Source organism: Oryzias latipes, chromosome 4, assembly GCF_053564925.1.
Source record: "Oryzias latipes strain Hd-rR chromosome 4, Olatipes_Hd-rR_3.1".
Classification (NCBI taxonomy): domain Eukaryota; kingdom Metazoa; phylum Chordata; class Actinopteri; order Beloniformes; family Adrianichthyidae; genus Oryzias; species Oryzias latipes.
In genome coordinates, this window is record NC_136240.1 from 25,801,521 (window position 1) to 25,816,129 (window position 14,609).

At 39.9% G+C, this 14,609-nt stretch overlaps 1 protein-coding gene across 5 annotated transcripts in view; it reads right to left on the reverse strand.

The window, feature by feature from the left end:
* Positions 1–14,263, reverse strand: part of tut4 (terminal uridylyl transferase 4) — a 28,029-nt gene extending 13,766 nt beyond the window's left edge. For 4 of the 5 annotated variants that reach the window (XR_013655605.1, XR_013655604.1, XR_002290003.3 and 1 more), the window contains exons 1-20: positions 14,082–14,263; positions 12,338–12,653; positions 11,199–11,335; positions 10,167–10,283; positions 9,908–10,085; positions 9,725–9,813; positions 9,597–9,648; positions 9,382–9,451; positions 7,992–8,118; positions 7,742–7,861; positions 6,541–6,735; positions 6,281–6,455; positions 5,767–6,200; positions 5,349–5,499; positions 4,388–4,474; positions 3,073–3,176; positions 2,923–2,980; positions 2,741–2,844; positions 2,571–2,660; positions 856–969 (exon numbers count right to left, since the gene is read on the reverse strand). Coding sequence is in view for 2 of the 5 variants with exons in the window: in XM_020702556.3 (XP_020558215.1) it covers positions 856–969; positions 2,571–2,660; positions 2,741–2,844; positions 2,923–2,980; positions 3,073–3,176; positions 4,388–4,474; positions 5,349–5,499; positions 5,767–6,200; positions 6,281–6,455; positions 6,541–6,735; positions 7,742–7,861; positions 7,992–8,118; positions 9,382–9,451; positions 9,597–9,648; positions 9,725–9,813; positions 9,908–10,085; positions 10,167–10,283; positions 11,199–11,335; positions 12,338–12,596 (2,661 nt within the window). In the remaining 3 variants the exon portion in view is untranslated. Of the gene's footprint in view, positions 1–855; positions 970–2,570; positions 2,661–2,740; positions 2,845–2,922; positions 2,981–3,072; positions 3,177–4,387; positions 4,475–5,348; positions 5,500–5,766; positions 6,201–6,280; positions 6,456–6,540; positions 6,736–7,741; positions 7,862–7,991; positions 8,119–9,381; positions 9,452–9,596; positions 9,649–9,724; positions 9,814–9,907; positions 10,086–10,166; positions 10,284–11,198; positions 11,336–12,337; positions 12,654–13,660 lie in introns of all 5 variants that reach the window. The other variant, XM_020702557.3, reaches the window with a different exon arrangement.
* Between the last annotated feature and the right edge of the window lie 346 nt (positions 14,264–14,609).

The window sequence follows — 14,609 nt, forward strand, 5'->3', positions numbered from 1 at the left end:
TATTTTCGACACATTCTTACAGCATTGGAAAACGTTAAGAATGTTTGTGTCTTGTGTTTCTCTCCCCCATCTTTTTACATTTTCAAACATTTTTGAAAATGCTCCAGGGAGCCACTAGGGCAGCGCTAAAGAGGCGCATGCGGCTCCTGGGCCGCGGGATGCCGACCCCCACCTTAAGGGGTGACCACAGCCAACCATCTACTATGCTACCATCTAACCCCACCCTCTGCATACGTCTCCCTCACAGCCTTATGAGTTTATAGGAGAACTGAACAGAGTGAGTGTGACGTCACCCATAGTAATGAATTCCTTCCGGTTTTAATGAAATGAAGTCACAATACGGACACCACCATGTAGGAACCAGAGTAAGCAGTGATTGGTTCAAATTGGTGGTTTCTATGGCAACCACTCTCGTCAATCAGGAGTCTATCAAAGTCAAATGTTTTAAACGTTGGACATGAGACCACATACTTTTATTAAAGCACCTGATTTGCCAGTTTATAACTTAAATAAATTGCATTACACAAAAAAAGCATGAAGCATGTTAAGAAAAGCTATCAGAGCAAGAATGATTATTCTGAAAAGTAGAGTGACTAAGTAATAGCTGTTTGTTTCTCAATAGGAGACTATGGGATTTTGGCTTCTTGGGGCCAACAGGTACTTCCTGTTTGGAATGAAAAGGGGGCGGGGTCACCAAGTCCAGTTCTCATGTATAGTAAATGCTTACACCAACCACCCTCATTTCCTCCTTGACTACAACCATAAAACTCCTCTTAGGGACTCTTTCTTTTTAGCTCCAAACTTAGCATCATTTTACCAAAATAAAACGTGGTTGCAATAATTAGCAACAAGTACCTCCTGCAGGACGGGAATAACTGGTGGCTGCCTCTGCTGCAGGAAGTAAAGCACCATCAAGATGTAGGCATAGGAGGACAGGCTTCCTCTGGAAGCATCACCAATGTCGCAGCGCTGCAAAAACACCAGGGGAGGGTTAGTAACCAGTTTATTTGAACCCTTCAACAATGAAGTGGTCGCAGGCATCGCCTAAACCAGTGTTTTTCAACCAGTGAGCCGTGAGATATGGTCAGGTGTGCTGTGGGAAAATACCCATTTTCACAGATCTAAAAACATTTACCATCTCCAGGATATCAGCTCTTTGTTCATCCAAACAGGCCCTGATAAAACATTGAGTAGTTAGGAATATGAAAGATCATAAAATACTTTTTTCTTTGCGTTTATTTGATTCTATTAAAGACACTTTGATAAGAATGACGGGACTGCGATCTAAGCGCAGCGTCAGCTCTGTTTTCAGAAAAGTCCAGCCCCTTCAACTGTCTCCACCAATCATTCTTGGAGGCTTAATCATATGTCATCAGTCTGACCAATCAGAAGTGGTTAAAGTATTCACTTCCTTGTTCCGATTCTGCTCATAAAGTCGCTTAGTTCCGACAAAAATAACAGCTAAAGTTCCTCTTTAGTGGTGTAGGTTCCCGCAGGACCTGGTGTCAGACCGTGGAACATGTGAACAAAACAATGAAGCTCAGAGAAGAGAGTCTGTCTGCCCTCGGCGGCAGTTTCTGCAATACATCTCCCATGATGCATCTGGTTTAAGTGACAGAGTCTCAGCGTACAATTAGTCTTCCCTGTTAAACCACAACGAACATACAAACAGTTTTGAAATCTTCTTGATGAGATCAGTTTAGTTCTCCTTCAAGGTTTGTGTTTATTAACAGCCAAACATCCCAGAGTTTGTCCAAGACATCTTTCTAACTGAAACACTTTTCTAATAATGTCTGGATTATTTTATATGTTAAACTTAAGAAGTAATAACATTTAGGAAACAGGATTAAGGTGAAGTGGCAAACAGACACAATTGAAGTAAATGAAAACAATTTAATCATCTATAAAGAAATAAAACATTTTTGTTAAAGTCTTCATCTTTGATTAAGACAAAAGAAAAACTTAATAAAACTTCAACATGTTCACTTTTTGTGTAGCTACAGAAAACAAATATGTTATTTTTTTGTGTAAAACTTGTCAAACATATTGTGATCATATAATTGTCCAAAAATTAGTTGCCTTTGCACCAACATTGAAAAAAATATTTTAAAAAATAAATCATACTTTAGAAAGAATATATTTGTCTTTTTTTGTAAGCAACAACCATCTTTATATAACAAAATTATTTTTTTTCCAGCCCAGAGTCAAAACATTTTGTAAATGTTTATTTCTTACGTTTTTTCTAGTGATTACAACAGTAGCAGAAGTTTTTTTTCAAATGTTTTTTGTAAATTGTAAATCACTGTATTTCATTAGAATTGAAAGTTTTACAATTTTAGATGTGGTAAACTTTTTTTTCTTTAAAGGCTACTTTTTTATGTTATGGGCTCCAAAATTGTTAATCCTTAAAGTGCAAAAATTGAAATCTCAAAGTTTTTTTTTCATGTTTTGCAGTATGTCTCAGTAAAAAAAAAGAAATTCCTGTAATACCATCTCTTAGAAATACAGAAATAAAACTTAAAAAGGAAAAATACAGAAGTATTTTATCTAAACTCTGCTCTCAGACGTACCTTTGCAAAGACCTTCATTGTGTATCCCAGGAACTGAACGCGTGGATCCAAAGCCGCGTATGTTGCCAACATCCTGGTGTTGTGTTGAGCCTTCAAAAACAGTCCCTTCAAATTAGTTTCAAAAGTGCAAAACAGAATTTTGTAAATCCCCGTTTGAAGATTGGACCCACCAGGGTGTTATAAAGGCTGATGTCTCCTTCCAAACCACTTTGCCTGTGTTCAAACTTCACAATAGGCACTTTAGCTGTGGTGATAGGCAGGATGTTTCTTAAACCTGTGACAAAAAGAAGACACCAACTGAATTATTTGCTCCAAATATCCCAGTGTCGTGAAAAGACTGTCATTTAGTTACCTGTGTGTTTCTTTAGCACCTTTGCAAGACCTTCAATTATTTCTTTACAGTTCAGCTTCTGTTAAAAAAATACAATTCAATGGTGATCCAACACCAGGAAAACACATTTTTTTCAAAACACAAAAAACAGTTGTATTTGAGCTTTTTTACCTCAGCAGAGTCGTGACCTTCCAGAGTCATGCAGATGTCCAGGTCACTGTCGCGGAAACCAAAGCCGTTTTTTGAAGAGCCGAACAAACAAAGCTGAGCTTTTTCTGTGGAAAGAGGAGGAACGAAACATTGAAAAGGAAGAAATAGTTCTATCCCAAAGGTTTCTTGTGAAAAAAACTTCCCTTTTATTTTGAAAGTTTTGGAATTGAAGTTTTTTCATTTGTTCATTTCTATCATCCCCTTAAAGAATTACATCAACAATAAAAGACATTTTATAGCATTGAAACGAGCATTGTGCCAATCTCACCAAAAACCTCCATAGATGAGAAAACATTTATCTCTGTAGCATTGAAAAGATAAACTGAGGTATCCATGAACACTTGTGAATAGATACATATCAAAACTGTTGAATTCATTTCTCCTGATCTCATGATCAATTTTCAAACTCCATCTATATGTCAATACAAAGTCTGAGTTCCTGACCAAAGATTATTACCCTTATTTAACTATTAATGAGCGTTCACTTTTGTGCGTAAAGCCTGAAAACCCTCCTTGAAACCTGCATATCTATAAACGAATGTAAGACTTCTGAATGTGGAGGTCTGAAATGCGTGTTCATGTGCATTTATATAGACTTTTCATCAGAAGTGGTCACTTAAACGCAAGTCGCCGAGGGCGGTGTGGACATAGCTTCAGTGTTTCAGGACATTTTCATTTGCTTATACTTTGGTAACTAACAAAATGAAGTCATTTTAGAAATGTTATGTAGTTTTTCTGTAGGGGATAAATCCATTTAAATGTAAGGAATCAGTTTGTGAAAAACTGATTTTTTTTTTACAGTCGTAATAATTTTTTATCTTGGATGCAAAATTTAAAGAGGAAAAAAAGAAATTAAAAAATGAATAAAATTGTGCTAAATAGTAAGAAAGATGAATTATGAACTTTCTTAAAACATCATCACCGTGCGGTTTTCTAAAAAGAAAGTTAAATTGAAAAATGGTCAACAAATCGATCTGTAAACGCTTTGCTTGTTGTGGAATGCCAAAAAGTCCGAAGATAAAAAGTCCATGTGAAAAAGTTAATCACTTTATTGAAGCTGGGACATTTATTTATTGTTTTAATGTATTAAGGTTGTGAGATTTTATCCAATTAAATATTTCAGTGAGGAACAAATAAAACGGATTGTTTTTTTTAAATGCCCCGCCATGCCTTTATGATGCAACATAAGTGCTTTTAAAAAAAGCTAATTTTGTCTCATTTCTGCTGAAGGTCAAATACCCGGAAGTGTTCATGGATAGCAGACCCGTCTGCTCACCATTGAACTCTTTCCTGATGAATCTTTCCAGGCCGGCGAGGATCTGTTCCCTTTTCTGCTGCTCCACAGGAGAAGGTGACAGTTCATCTACAAACACAAGTCTGGTCACAGAAAAGCCCACTAGCTCCAAAGAAATACGAAACAGCAGCTGAAAATACTTAAATTCAACTTTATAGGCAACACAAACATGAACCAAATGCCGTATTTAACCACCTTATCTTTAGTTTAAACAGTTTTTGAATGTATTCTGTAACTTGAGTCACGAAGCTTAATAGTTGAGCATTTATTTCAAAACGGTGCCACTGAATTTAAAAACGAATATTTAAGTAAAAAGTAAAAAAGCTGTTGAGGATAATTGTTCATTAGATGTTGGTGTGATAGTTTAAAACCAAAAATTGAGCCAAGCTACACTGAGATAATAATGAGATAAATTATTCTGAAGCTAAAGTTTAGGCTAAATAAGTTGAAAGCCAAAACTGAATCAAACATTTTTGAAGCCAAAAACTGCGCTAAACTAGTGTGAAGCCAAAAATGAAGCCAAATTATTTTGAAGCAAAAAACTGAACTGAAGTAGTTTACAGCTAAAAACTAAGCTACATTTTTTTATGCCGAAAAATGAGCTAAATTATTTAGAACACAGAATAAGCTAAATTACTTTAAAGTAAAAAAAAAAAAATATATATATATATATTTTGGAAACCAAAAACTAAGCTAAATTATTTTGAAGCTGTAAGCTGAAAGCCAAAAAGTGAACTAAGCTAGTTTAAAGCGTAAAACTAAGCCATTTTTTTTAAAGCTGACCTAAATATCTTGACGCCAAAAGGTGAGCTAAATCAGTCACAAGCCAAAACCTAATAAATAGACGTTTTTTGTGGCGTCCACATGACATTTCAACCTATAAAATATATTCTAAGAATAAATGGGGAAAATGCTCAGAGCAGATGCAGTGCTGCGCTCATACAGTAGCAGAACTCGCAGAGTCCATCGAGGATCTCCCTGAAGCGCTCGTTCATCGGGGGCAGAGGGTTCAGCTCGATCTTTTTGAAATCTTCAGGACACTCGTCCTTCAGGTGACCATCTCGCTTGCAGATGCTGCACACCACAGTCGGAGGCTGAAACGAACAAACACCTCAAGTTAAATGAGCAAAAACTACAGAAGCATCATCTCCCAAAACCTTTGGACAACAGTGCAGCCAGATAAAAAACAGAGGAAGTCACTCCATCTGCGTATGAACATCCAAACCAAAGAAATCAGATTCTTTTTATCGTGTAAAACGTAGTCATTCGGACTTAGGTATTTCAAAACAAAAGCACGAGCAAACATCTCAAACCTTCATATTTACAATAAAATGGACAGATTTCAAAGAGGTTGCAGTTACCTTCCCTCCTGTAAAAATCATTCTATCAAACACATAGTGCAGATCATCTGCTGTAAACGACTCGTCCGTCTCTGGAACCCTGTTCTCCTCCTCCTCCTCCTCCTCCTCTTCTTCATCACTGTCCAGCAGGCCATTAGGAGGTGAGGAGGCCTTGCTCTCCTTGCTGAGAAGCATGTTTCTGAGTCGAGCATCTACAGTCTGCTCATCTCTTTTGGACTCGGCGCCGTCTTCGTCATCAGAGCCGCTCTGAGCGCTCACACTTTCTTCTTCCCTCCTGTCGGCCTCCACCTTCTTGTTCCCTTGGCGTCTGGCGGCGCCCCTCTTCTGGGGGCAGGCGAAGTATTTGTAAGCAGAGCGGAAGCGCTCCTGGATGTACTCAAACACCATTTGGCTGTTCAAACTTCGAGCCACATTTCTCTTCAAGGAAAAAGGATCTAAAGACAAAAACAAACAAATAGTCTTTTAGAGTTTTGAATCAAAATCCTGTACCTTTTCTAACAAAAGAGTGACTCACCTTCAATTGCGAGCCTGCGGCGAGGCCAGTTCTTTGCCTCCCTCGAGAGCAGCTCCTTCAGCCGGATGCTGATGATGTATTCCTCCAGAGCAAACTCCAGAGTGTAGAAGCGAAAAAGCTCCAACCACAATTGTCCCAGTGATACTCCTTTGCCCGTGTTGGTGGCCAGGTGGATCTGTAAGAGGAAGCGGCAGAGATTAGCCACAAAGCTAGCAGTATCAGCACCTATCCTGCAGACTGTGTGGTGAAGCAGAGCTCACCAGGCCTTCAGACTTGTGAGCTTCTTCTGGCTTCTTCTGGTCTGGTTTTGATCTGCCTTCTGCTTTGACTTCGTTCCGGTTCTCGCCGCGTCCCTCTGTGGAGCTGGGAGGCCTGTGCTCCCACTTAACAAACACGTCCAGCACGATTCCAGTCAGGTGATATTCATCCACGCGTTTCACCTCGAAGCCTTCGATCTGAAAGAAAACAATCCAACTCTTGAAAGGCTACATCAGTGTCACAAATGAATACAATTACAACGCAGTATTCTTTATTAACAAATAACAGTAACAACTAACTACTACCTATCTAACTAATGAACTAACTATATAGGTGTTGTAGAATGACTGTGTGTGTGTGTGTGTGTGTGTGTGTCAGCACTGCGTGTGTAGGAGGAAGGAGCGCACACGTGTGTTGGGGGTGCGTGTTGATTCTTCTGCACCTGACCGCTCTGGAGCTGCACGCGAGGCTTCACCTGTGCTCTCTGGTCCAGACATCTTCTCGGAATATTATATATTGCCCAGTAATAAACAGACTACAGACTCTTTGTCACCTTTTCGGAAGCCTGACACCCATGAAGAACGCGGGGCAGGAGGCTCCGTCTTTGTTTATACATAATAATAACCCTGCGCTGCACAAAATAGTTCCCAAACCAAACATGTAGTGATATTCATCCCACTCTAACAGTGCGCGTTCATGTTTAATGTCACAGAGTGAAGGAGAACAGTAATAAATCCCCCCCACACAAAATCCTCCGGCGGGCAGCCGTGTCGCACACTCAAGAATGCAATGGAAATGAATAATTAGAACGCAGGAAATTTGTTGTATTTCCTCGCGAGACGGAAACTTCTGTTGTAGAATGTGGATGTGTGTGTGCTGCTGATACCGGCGCGTGTGTGTGTGAGTAGAGTGAGCTGCGTGCAGCGTAGAGGGTGTGAGAGCAACGGTGCAGGGAGTGAAGGAGAACAGTAATCGAAGGTTTCCCCCAGAAACCCTTGAAGTCTGAACACAGGACTAGCAGAAAAAGTTAATTATCAGCAAAGATGAATGTGTTTAATGTGTTTATTATAGTTTCAATCACGCACCATATGCAGAACTTTAAAAAAAAAACGTGCTGGGATGCGGTGATCGTCACACCCTTACTTTCAGTAACTACTTAGCCACCAATATCAAAAAGATCCTTTACATCATTATATGACTCACCCAGCGGCCCAGGTAGACGGGAAGGATGGGCTCTTTCCTCTGCTGCAGGAAGAAGATGACCATAAGAGCGAAGGAGTATGATGGGATCCCTCCTTCAGCCTGGCAGTCGACGTGACACAGCTGCGGAGAACAACAGGAACCTCTCATTCAAACTCCAACAAATCGAATTAACTTGGTTTTAAAAATATCCTCAATCTGCAGTTTTTAGATATTTGAGACACAGAAACTATTCAGTTGTGCCCAGTCTTACCCTTGCCCAGTAGCGGAAAGCGAGCACCAGAGGAACCAGTCTGGGCTCCAGTTTAACCAAAGCTGCCAAGTGATTGGTGGTGAGACAAGCAACGTCGTTGCCCGCGCTCACTTTGCAAAGGAGGCCGCTGTGCAAAGAAACAGACACCCAAATAACAGTCAAAAACTCAGACTCCAGTGGCAATGAGTCATTTCTCCCCACTGTCTCCATGTGCATGTTTGGCGTCTACAGCTGCTTTACCAAAATAAATGTTTTAATGCAACTATCAATCCTACGAAGAAAATCATAAATAGCCTGAATTAGCATCCTATTTTTCACTGAGCAGATAGCTGTTATGCTACGTACACACTGGGCATGTGTGGTGCGTTCAAGAACCCCCACTCAGCTTTTAGCACACAGTGTTCACACTAGACTGTCGCTATCTGATAATAGCGCATGAAGCTAATGTTGGAAGAAGCTTGGTGCGGACCGGATTGGGAGTGTTCAGGGTGGTGTGGCCGTAAAAATAAACAAATAAATAAAAGACAGTTGGTACGGGGCGACAAAACGTTTCAAATCTGGTGAATTTTGCGCCAGGCTTTTTCTTTCACAGCTCTGTTCCGATATATGGAAGATGTGTTGTCATAGCATTCCAGCCGGGCACAAACTGCAATCATTCATTTTGTCCTTTATCATGAATTTTCAAACGGTTGAACACTTGTGAGTAAAAAAAAGGACGGCATACATCCTTTCACTGCCAAACCCAAACCCGTGATTGGCTGAAGTTCAACTGGTTTAACTTTAAAGACGCATTTAATGGCCGCAGGCTTTGTTGATGGAGCCCAGAAACGGCTCCTTAAATACAGCTTAAAAAATCCATGTGGTGAACGCGACAATTTTGGACGCAGAAGCCCCAAATGTACATACATGTGCATTTCAATAAAGTTTTCATTGAAAGTGGTCGCTCGAATGCGCCTGTCTGAGCCCAGTGTGAAAGCAGACATTAGCGCTGCATAAATGAACAAAACAGACTGTTTAATGTTTTTTATAGGAAAAATAAAATTGATTTGGAAAAAGAAAATTATTTCAACCCAAATGTTTTATAATTTCATTGCTAGGCCTCCAAAATTGTGCCGCTAAATATGTTTGTAGTCTGGCTTTTTACTATTAAAGGTGTATCAAATGTCTTAAAAACTGTGAAAGAGGCATTTTTTCTGATCCAAGAGGGTGAATCTGTGTGTTCAACAACAGAAATCCAGTGGATAATCATGTTTAAGTCCCATAGAAATCAAAATTTACATTATTTAACTCTGCTCGTTATTCAGAAGACCCCGGAGGCTCAAAATGTTGCCTTCCACAAACCAGATGACAAATGAGGAAATCAGAAATACAAATCAGAAGACTGGCTCACCTGCTTTTATCGCGGCAAAACACAGCAGGAACTTTGGCATGAAAATCTGACTCGACGTCAGAGAATTCAACTAAAGAAGATGGAAAGCAACAGATTTAAATCTCAAAGGCTGAACTCACGAAACAAAGCAGCAAAAATTATGAAAAAAACCTAGATAAGATACTTTTATGCAAGTTCAAGACAAAAGCAAAAAAAAAACATTAAGAGAAACTTACCGCTGTTTTTGAGGATTTCCAGCACTTTAATCAAGACTTCAGGTTGAGTCATCTGAACAGAAGTCATACGGCCGTCAGCCCTTTTTTCCAGTACAAATATCATAACCAAACAGAGGTCGCAGACTTACTGTGGAAGGGAAGGTGACATCAATGTTGATGTCGCTCGACTTGAAGGCGAAACGAGTGAGACAGGAACCGTAGAGACGAAGGGAACAGGCTGGAAAAAGATCATCAGCCAACACATTCAGCACACAGGCTGCAAGCCCAGGGAGGTTTCTGAGTTTACAGAGACGACAGCTGTAGGGAACCACCTGCAAGGTGCCGTTTTATGACCTCCTCCATTCTGGTGACCACCGTCTCCCGAACTTTAAAGTCCTCCTCTGAGATCCCCTGCTGCGCTGCGACTTCTCTGACGGCCGCGTCCACGGCCTTCAGCTGGGTGGCGGAGGGCGGCGGCAAAGCCCACAGCTCGTTCTCCTCCTGCTTCTCCTGAAATGCCAACAACAAAAGCATTTAGACCCCAGATTCTTCCCTGCCGTTCCCACAAAGCACCAACAAGCTGAAACTCACTGTGATGTTCTTCTTGTGCCTCTTCTCTTTGATGTGTTTGTGTGCACCCTGGATGTTCTCGATGTGCACAGAGCACAGCTTGCATGAGTACTGATAGTTTGGGTACTCCGGGGACTGCTGTGGAAACAAAAACCAGAGGAAAAAAAGATGAGTCCATTGGTCACTTTAAACCCCATGTGACAGCACAAACATGGAAAATTCAAATGGGAGCTTTTATTTTGATACCAAAGGTGGGAAGATCAAGCCCTTTTGCTCAGTTTAAACAAAAGACTATTTTGACAAAAAGGTTAAAAAAAAATAATATAATTACATTTTAATATTCGATCAATTCGAGGCAAGAGCTGGCAGCTCGCCCAGTGTATTTTCTGTCACATTAAAAGGCATTTTCTCTCTGCTCCTGATTCACAACGATTCGAATAAAGAAATACTCAGGAATGCAATTTTGAATTTAATGTTCTTAATCCATGTCCTCATCATCATAAAAATGCCACCAGATCTTGTTGAAAACAACATTTTTATAGTCTTTAAGTACACTGTTCAAACTGATGTTTTTTTTTTAATCTAATGCGGATTTGTGGCATTTGTTTCATAAATGTTGTTGTTGGTGATACTAATCCACCAATTAGCTACCTCAGTTGTGTTTTTTTTCTCTTTGGTGACACATTTGGTTTGCACTGCGATGCTTAATATATAAATCAGTCGGTAAATGTTTTCACATGTATATTTTTTACAAGGATTTCATCTTCAGAAAATGATTACCTTATTTGGAATGCAGTTATTGCACTAACCTTAATTTAAAAACTATTAAAAAGTGAAAACAAACAGCAAACAGGATTGCTACAGCAAAAAACATAAAAGGCTTTTCTTCACGCTAGTTAACTTTGTTGAGCAGGAGGTAAATAGTGAGGAAATCTCTGTAATTGATCTTTTTTTGTTATTTTTGTTCTCAAACTTGGAATTAGGTTCCTTCTCGGTTCATCCCTGCTGTGGTTGTAAATGTGGGAGTGGCAGGAAACTTCAGCAGCTCTTTACTTTGACTAGACGGTGGATGTAGTCTCTGAGGAGGCGCTCCTCCGCCTGTCGGAGGCCCAGCTGCTGCTCTGTGAGGTCTCTTTCCTCCACAGCGGGCCTCCGCTGTGCAGCATCCTCTCCGGACTGAGGCATGGGAGCTGCAAATTTTAAACAAAGACACGTGTGTTGTAAGTTTTTTTATTAAACAAGAACGACGTACTTACAAACCTGAGATGTAACTGAAAAGGAAAATATGATGTGTCCCTGTTTCAGAAAAGTTTATTTTACAGCTGGAATTTAAGGGCAAAGCAGGATCATTTTAAAACACTTATGGTACAATTTCTATTTTATCAATATGAAGAAGAAAAAAAGCATGGGTTCTAGAACATAACCCTGTGGTACTCCTATTTAACAAGTTTTAATAGGGTTAAGATATTACTAGCACCAACAAGGTAATAGTTTATCAAGATTAAATATGTTTGGATAAGTTGATTGCCAGTTTCTGTATTATCAATCTTCCATAGATGACCGTAACTGTATGTTACACCATTAAACCAACTAGTGAGGAAAGTGAATTGTTGCATCCATACTACATACCATTATATTTACAGAAAAACTCTGAAATAAATATTCTGCTAAATTTAAGAAGAACTTTCTATATATTGTTCTATTCTATTACACCAGACTTAGCATGAGGCGACTTAAAGATTTTACTTTTTAGGAAATTAAAATAAAAAGATTTTTTTCTGAACTTTTACTTTTTTGTTGTTGTTTTTTAATTCATATATTGAACCAAAACAAAACCTCGACCCTGTGTTCAATCCCCCGTTTTAAGCCAAACCCCCAAAACCCCACACCGCCAGCATGCCCGTAGAAGAGATGTGCACAAACATTTACGCTTAGCAGGCTCACTGAGAGATTTAGAATCCTAACATTTTGTGCAGGCCAACTGCGTGCTTCGCACAAGTTTGACTATTTTTGGCCTGCAGACAGCCCGTATCCACCCGCATGAGTCACAATTTATGTGACCAATGGATACATTGTTTCAAGAGATCTATCAATTTTTGTCAAATTTGTTGGGAAACGAGAGCCATCTAAGCTCATTAGGACAATCTGACAGCTGCTGCTCGCCAGTTGAAAGCTCCCCGCTTGTCCTTTACCTCTCTCCCCCGAACTTGTTCTCCCGCTCAGTCTGGTCAATTTGGAGGATCGCCCTCGCTTCCTCTCCCCCGGTTTATCAGGAAAAGTCTTGCATGGTCCCTGGCTTGGTTCGTTCCTTGCAGTGGCAGGATTTTCTTTGCTGCGCGGCGCAGGCTTGTCTTTCTGCACCAACGTCTCTCTGTTGGACTTCTGATTGGATGAAGTCCTGGCTGCTCTAGACTGAGCCTGTTTGTTTACTGGACTTGAGGTCACATCCATCCCTCCAGTGCTGCTGCTCTGCGTGGAATAAATGTCAATGATGATGACCAGGGACGTCTGGACAGAGGGGAAAAAAACAAACAAACAAAAACAACCATGTTTGGATGCAGGATTGACAAAAAGGCAGGAGGCAACATCAGACTAAACATTTGTAAAAAGAAACAAATTGCTGTTCATGGAATTACAAAGAATTCTAGTTGGGATCTGGATTTATTTGAGAGAAATCTTTAATAATTCAATACTTTTGAAGAAAACCATTACAGTAATTATTTTTAAAAGTCATAAACAAGTCGTCTTTTCATTATAATCATACCGTTTTTAGCCAAAATCAAAAAATCTATGTCGTTTTTAAGGACATAGTGTCTGCAGAGAGGCAGTAATTCATCAGAAATTCACCTCAAAGTTGTGGGCAGGGCTGTTGGAGTAGAGCAATCCCGCCACCCTTCCCCTCCCCATCCCTGAGTGCTCAGTAGAGAGAGCTTGTGGCCCAGGGCCCGCCCAGCATATTTTCTACATCAAAAATACACTCTTTTTCAAATATCAGTTTTTGTCTGCTACGAATTCACAAGGATTTGAATAAAGAAATACTCAGAAATGCAATTTTCAAGCTTAGATTTCTTTATACATCTCCGCCATCATCAGAAAAATGCCACAAGCTGTTAAAAACAGCTAAAACAACAAGATTTATCATCTTTAAACGAGATGAATGTCAAATCTAGATGATCAAATATTTCAAAGCATACCAATGAACACAGTTCAGTGCAAATGTTTCTCATATCATAACTTAAGATCTATTGCCAGTAAATTGTATTTCATCTAAGTTTTTTTTAATTCAAAATAAGTTATGCTAGACATAAAAACTAACTAAATTGAGAGAAAATTACATTATGACAGATAACCGTTCTTATCTTATCTCAAGGTTCAAGAGTGACACATAAAACAAAGTAAACGAAAGCACTACACTGCAATCCCTCATCGTGAGCGTGAAACGAAACCTAATTTTCCGGACTCCGGAAACGTAACTAGATCAGATGCACCCAAGCATCTGATGCGTTCACGTTCACCTGCTCTCACGATGTTAATCGATCCCTGATTCTCAACAGCAGTCCCACGTCGGTTTTGGGGTGCAGGCAGGAGCACAACACCGAGCCTGGTCGTTAGCTAAACTTTAAAAACAGAGCGGTTAACTAACTGTGAGACTAGTTTAGAAAGTGCCAGCACCCATGTAAACAAAATAAACAGCCTTATTTGAAACCCAGGAACGCCAGTGTTTATTTTTTAAATCGTTAACGTTCAGTTCCCGGCGGATTCTGACGTCCCAGAGTTCGTTTTTAAGCTAGCTAGCCGGTGGATGAGGCTCGAGCTAGCTACAAAAACACATCAAAGATCGGGTACATCGCTGCCGCACGGCAATTAAAAACAAAAAAACAAAAACGAAGGGACGTGGTCGGACGCTACCCCACTCATAAGCAAGCACAGACTCACTTTGAAGTGTGAGGTGGGTTCCGGATTATGGTTTAAATCTCTCCATGGTGAGGCTCCGCGTCATGTTGTTCAAATCCCACGGCCCTGGTCAAAACAGCGACCACTGACGCCATGTTAATACATTTCGCCCGCTGCATTGTGGGAGTGCCAGTGATGATGGTGAAGAGGGCGTATTGTGTACTGCGTTCAAGTCTGCACGGAAATTCCACCATTAATATAAGGTGGTTCTTTTACTTTCACCCATCCACATTAGCTATCTAGCTGAAGAAAAATGAAAGCATGGTAATCGTTAAAGGTAATTGTTACTTAGTTAGCATTGATTTAACCCTACTTAACTACTCAACTAAGACAAAATCATTGAAAACATGTTTTACTTTTCCTGCTGCTTATTGCTTTGGGGAAATAAACACAATCTTTGTTTTTACAAAAATGCTTTTTAATCTGCTGGACTGTATGGTTGTACAGGCTGTTAAAGGGTTGATTTTAGATTATTCAAGTTTATATAGGCCTACTTACGGTCTGTGTTGT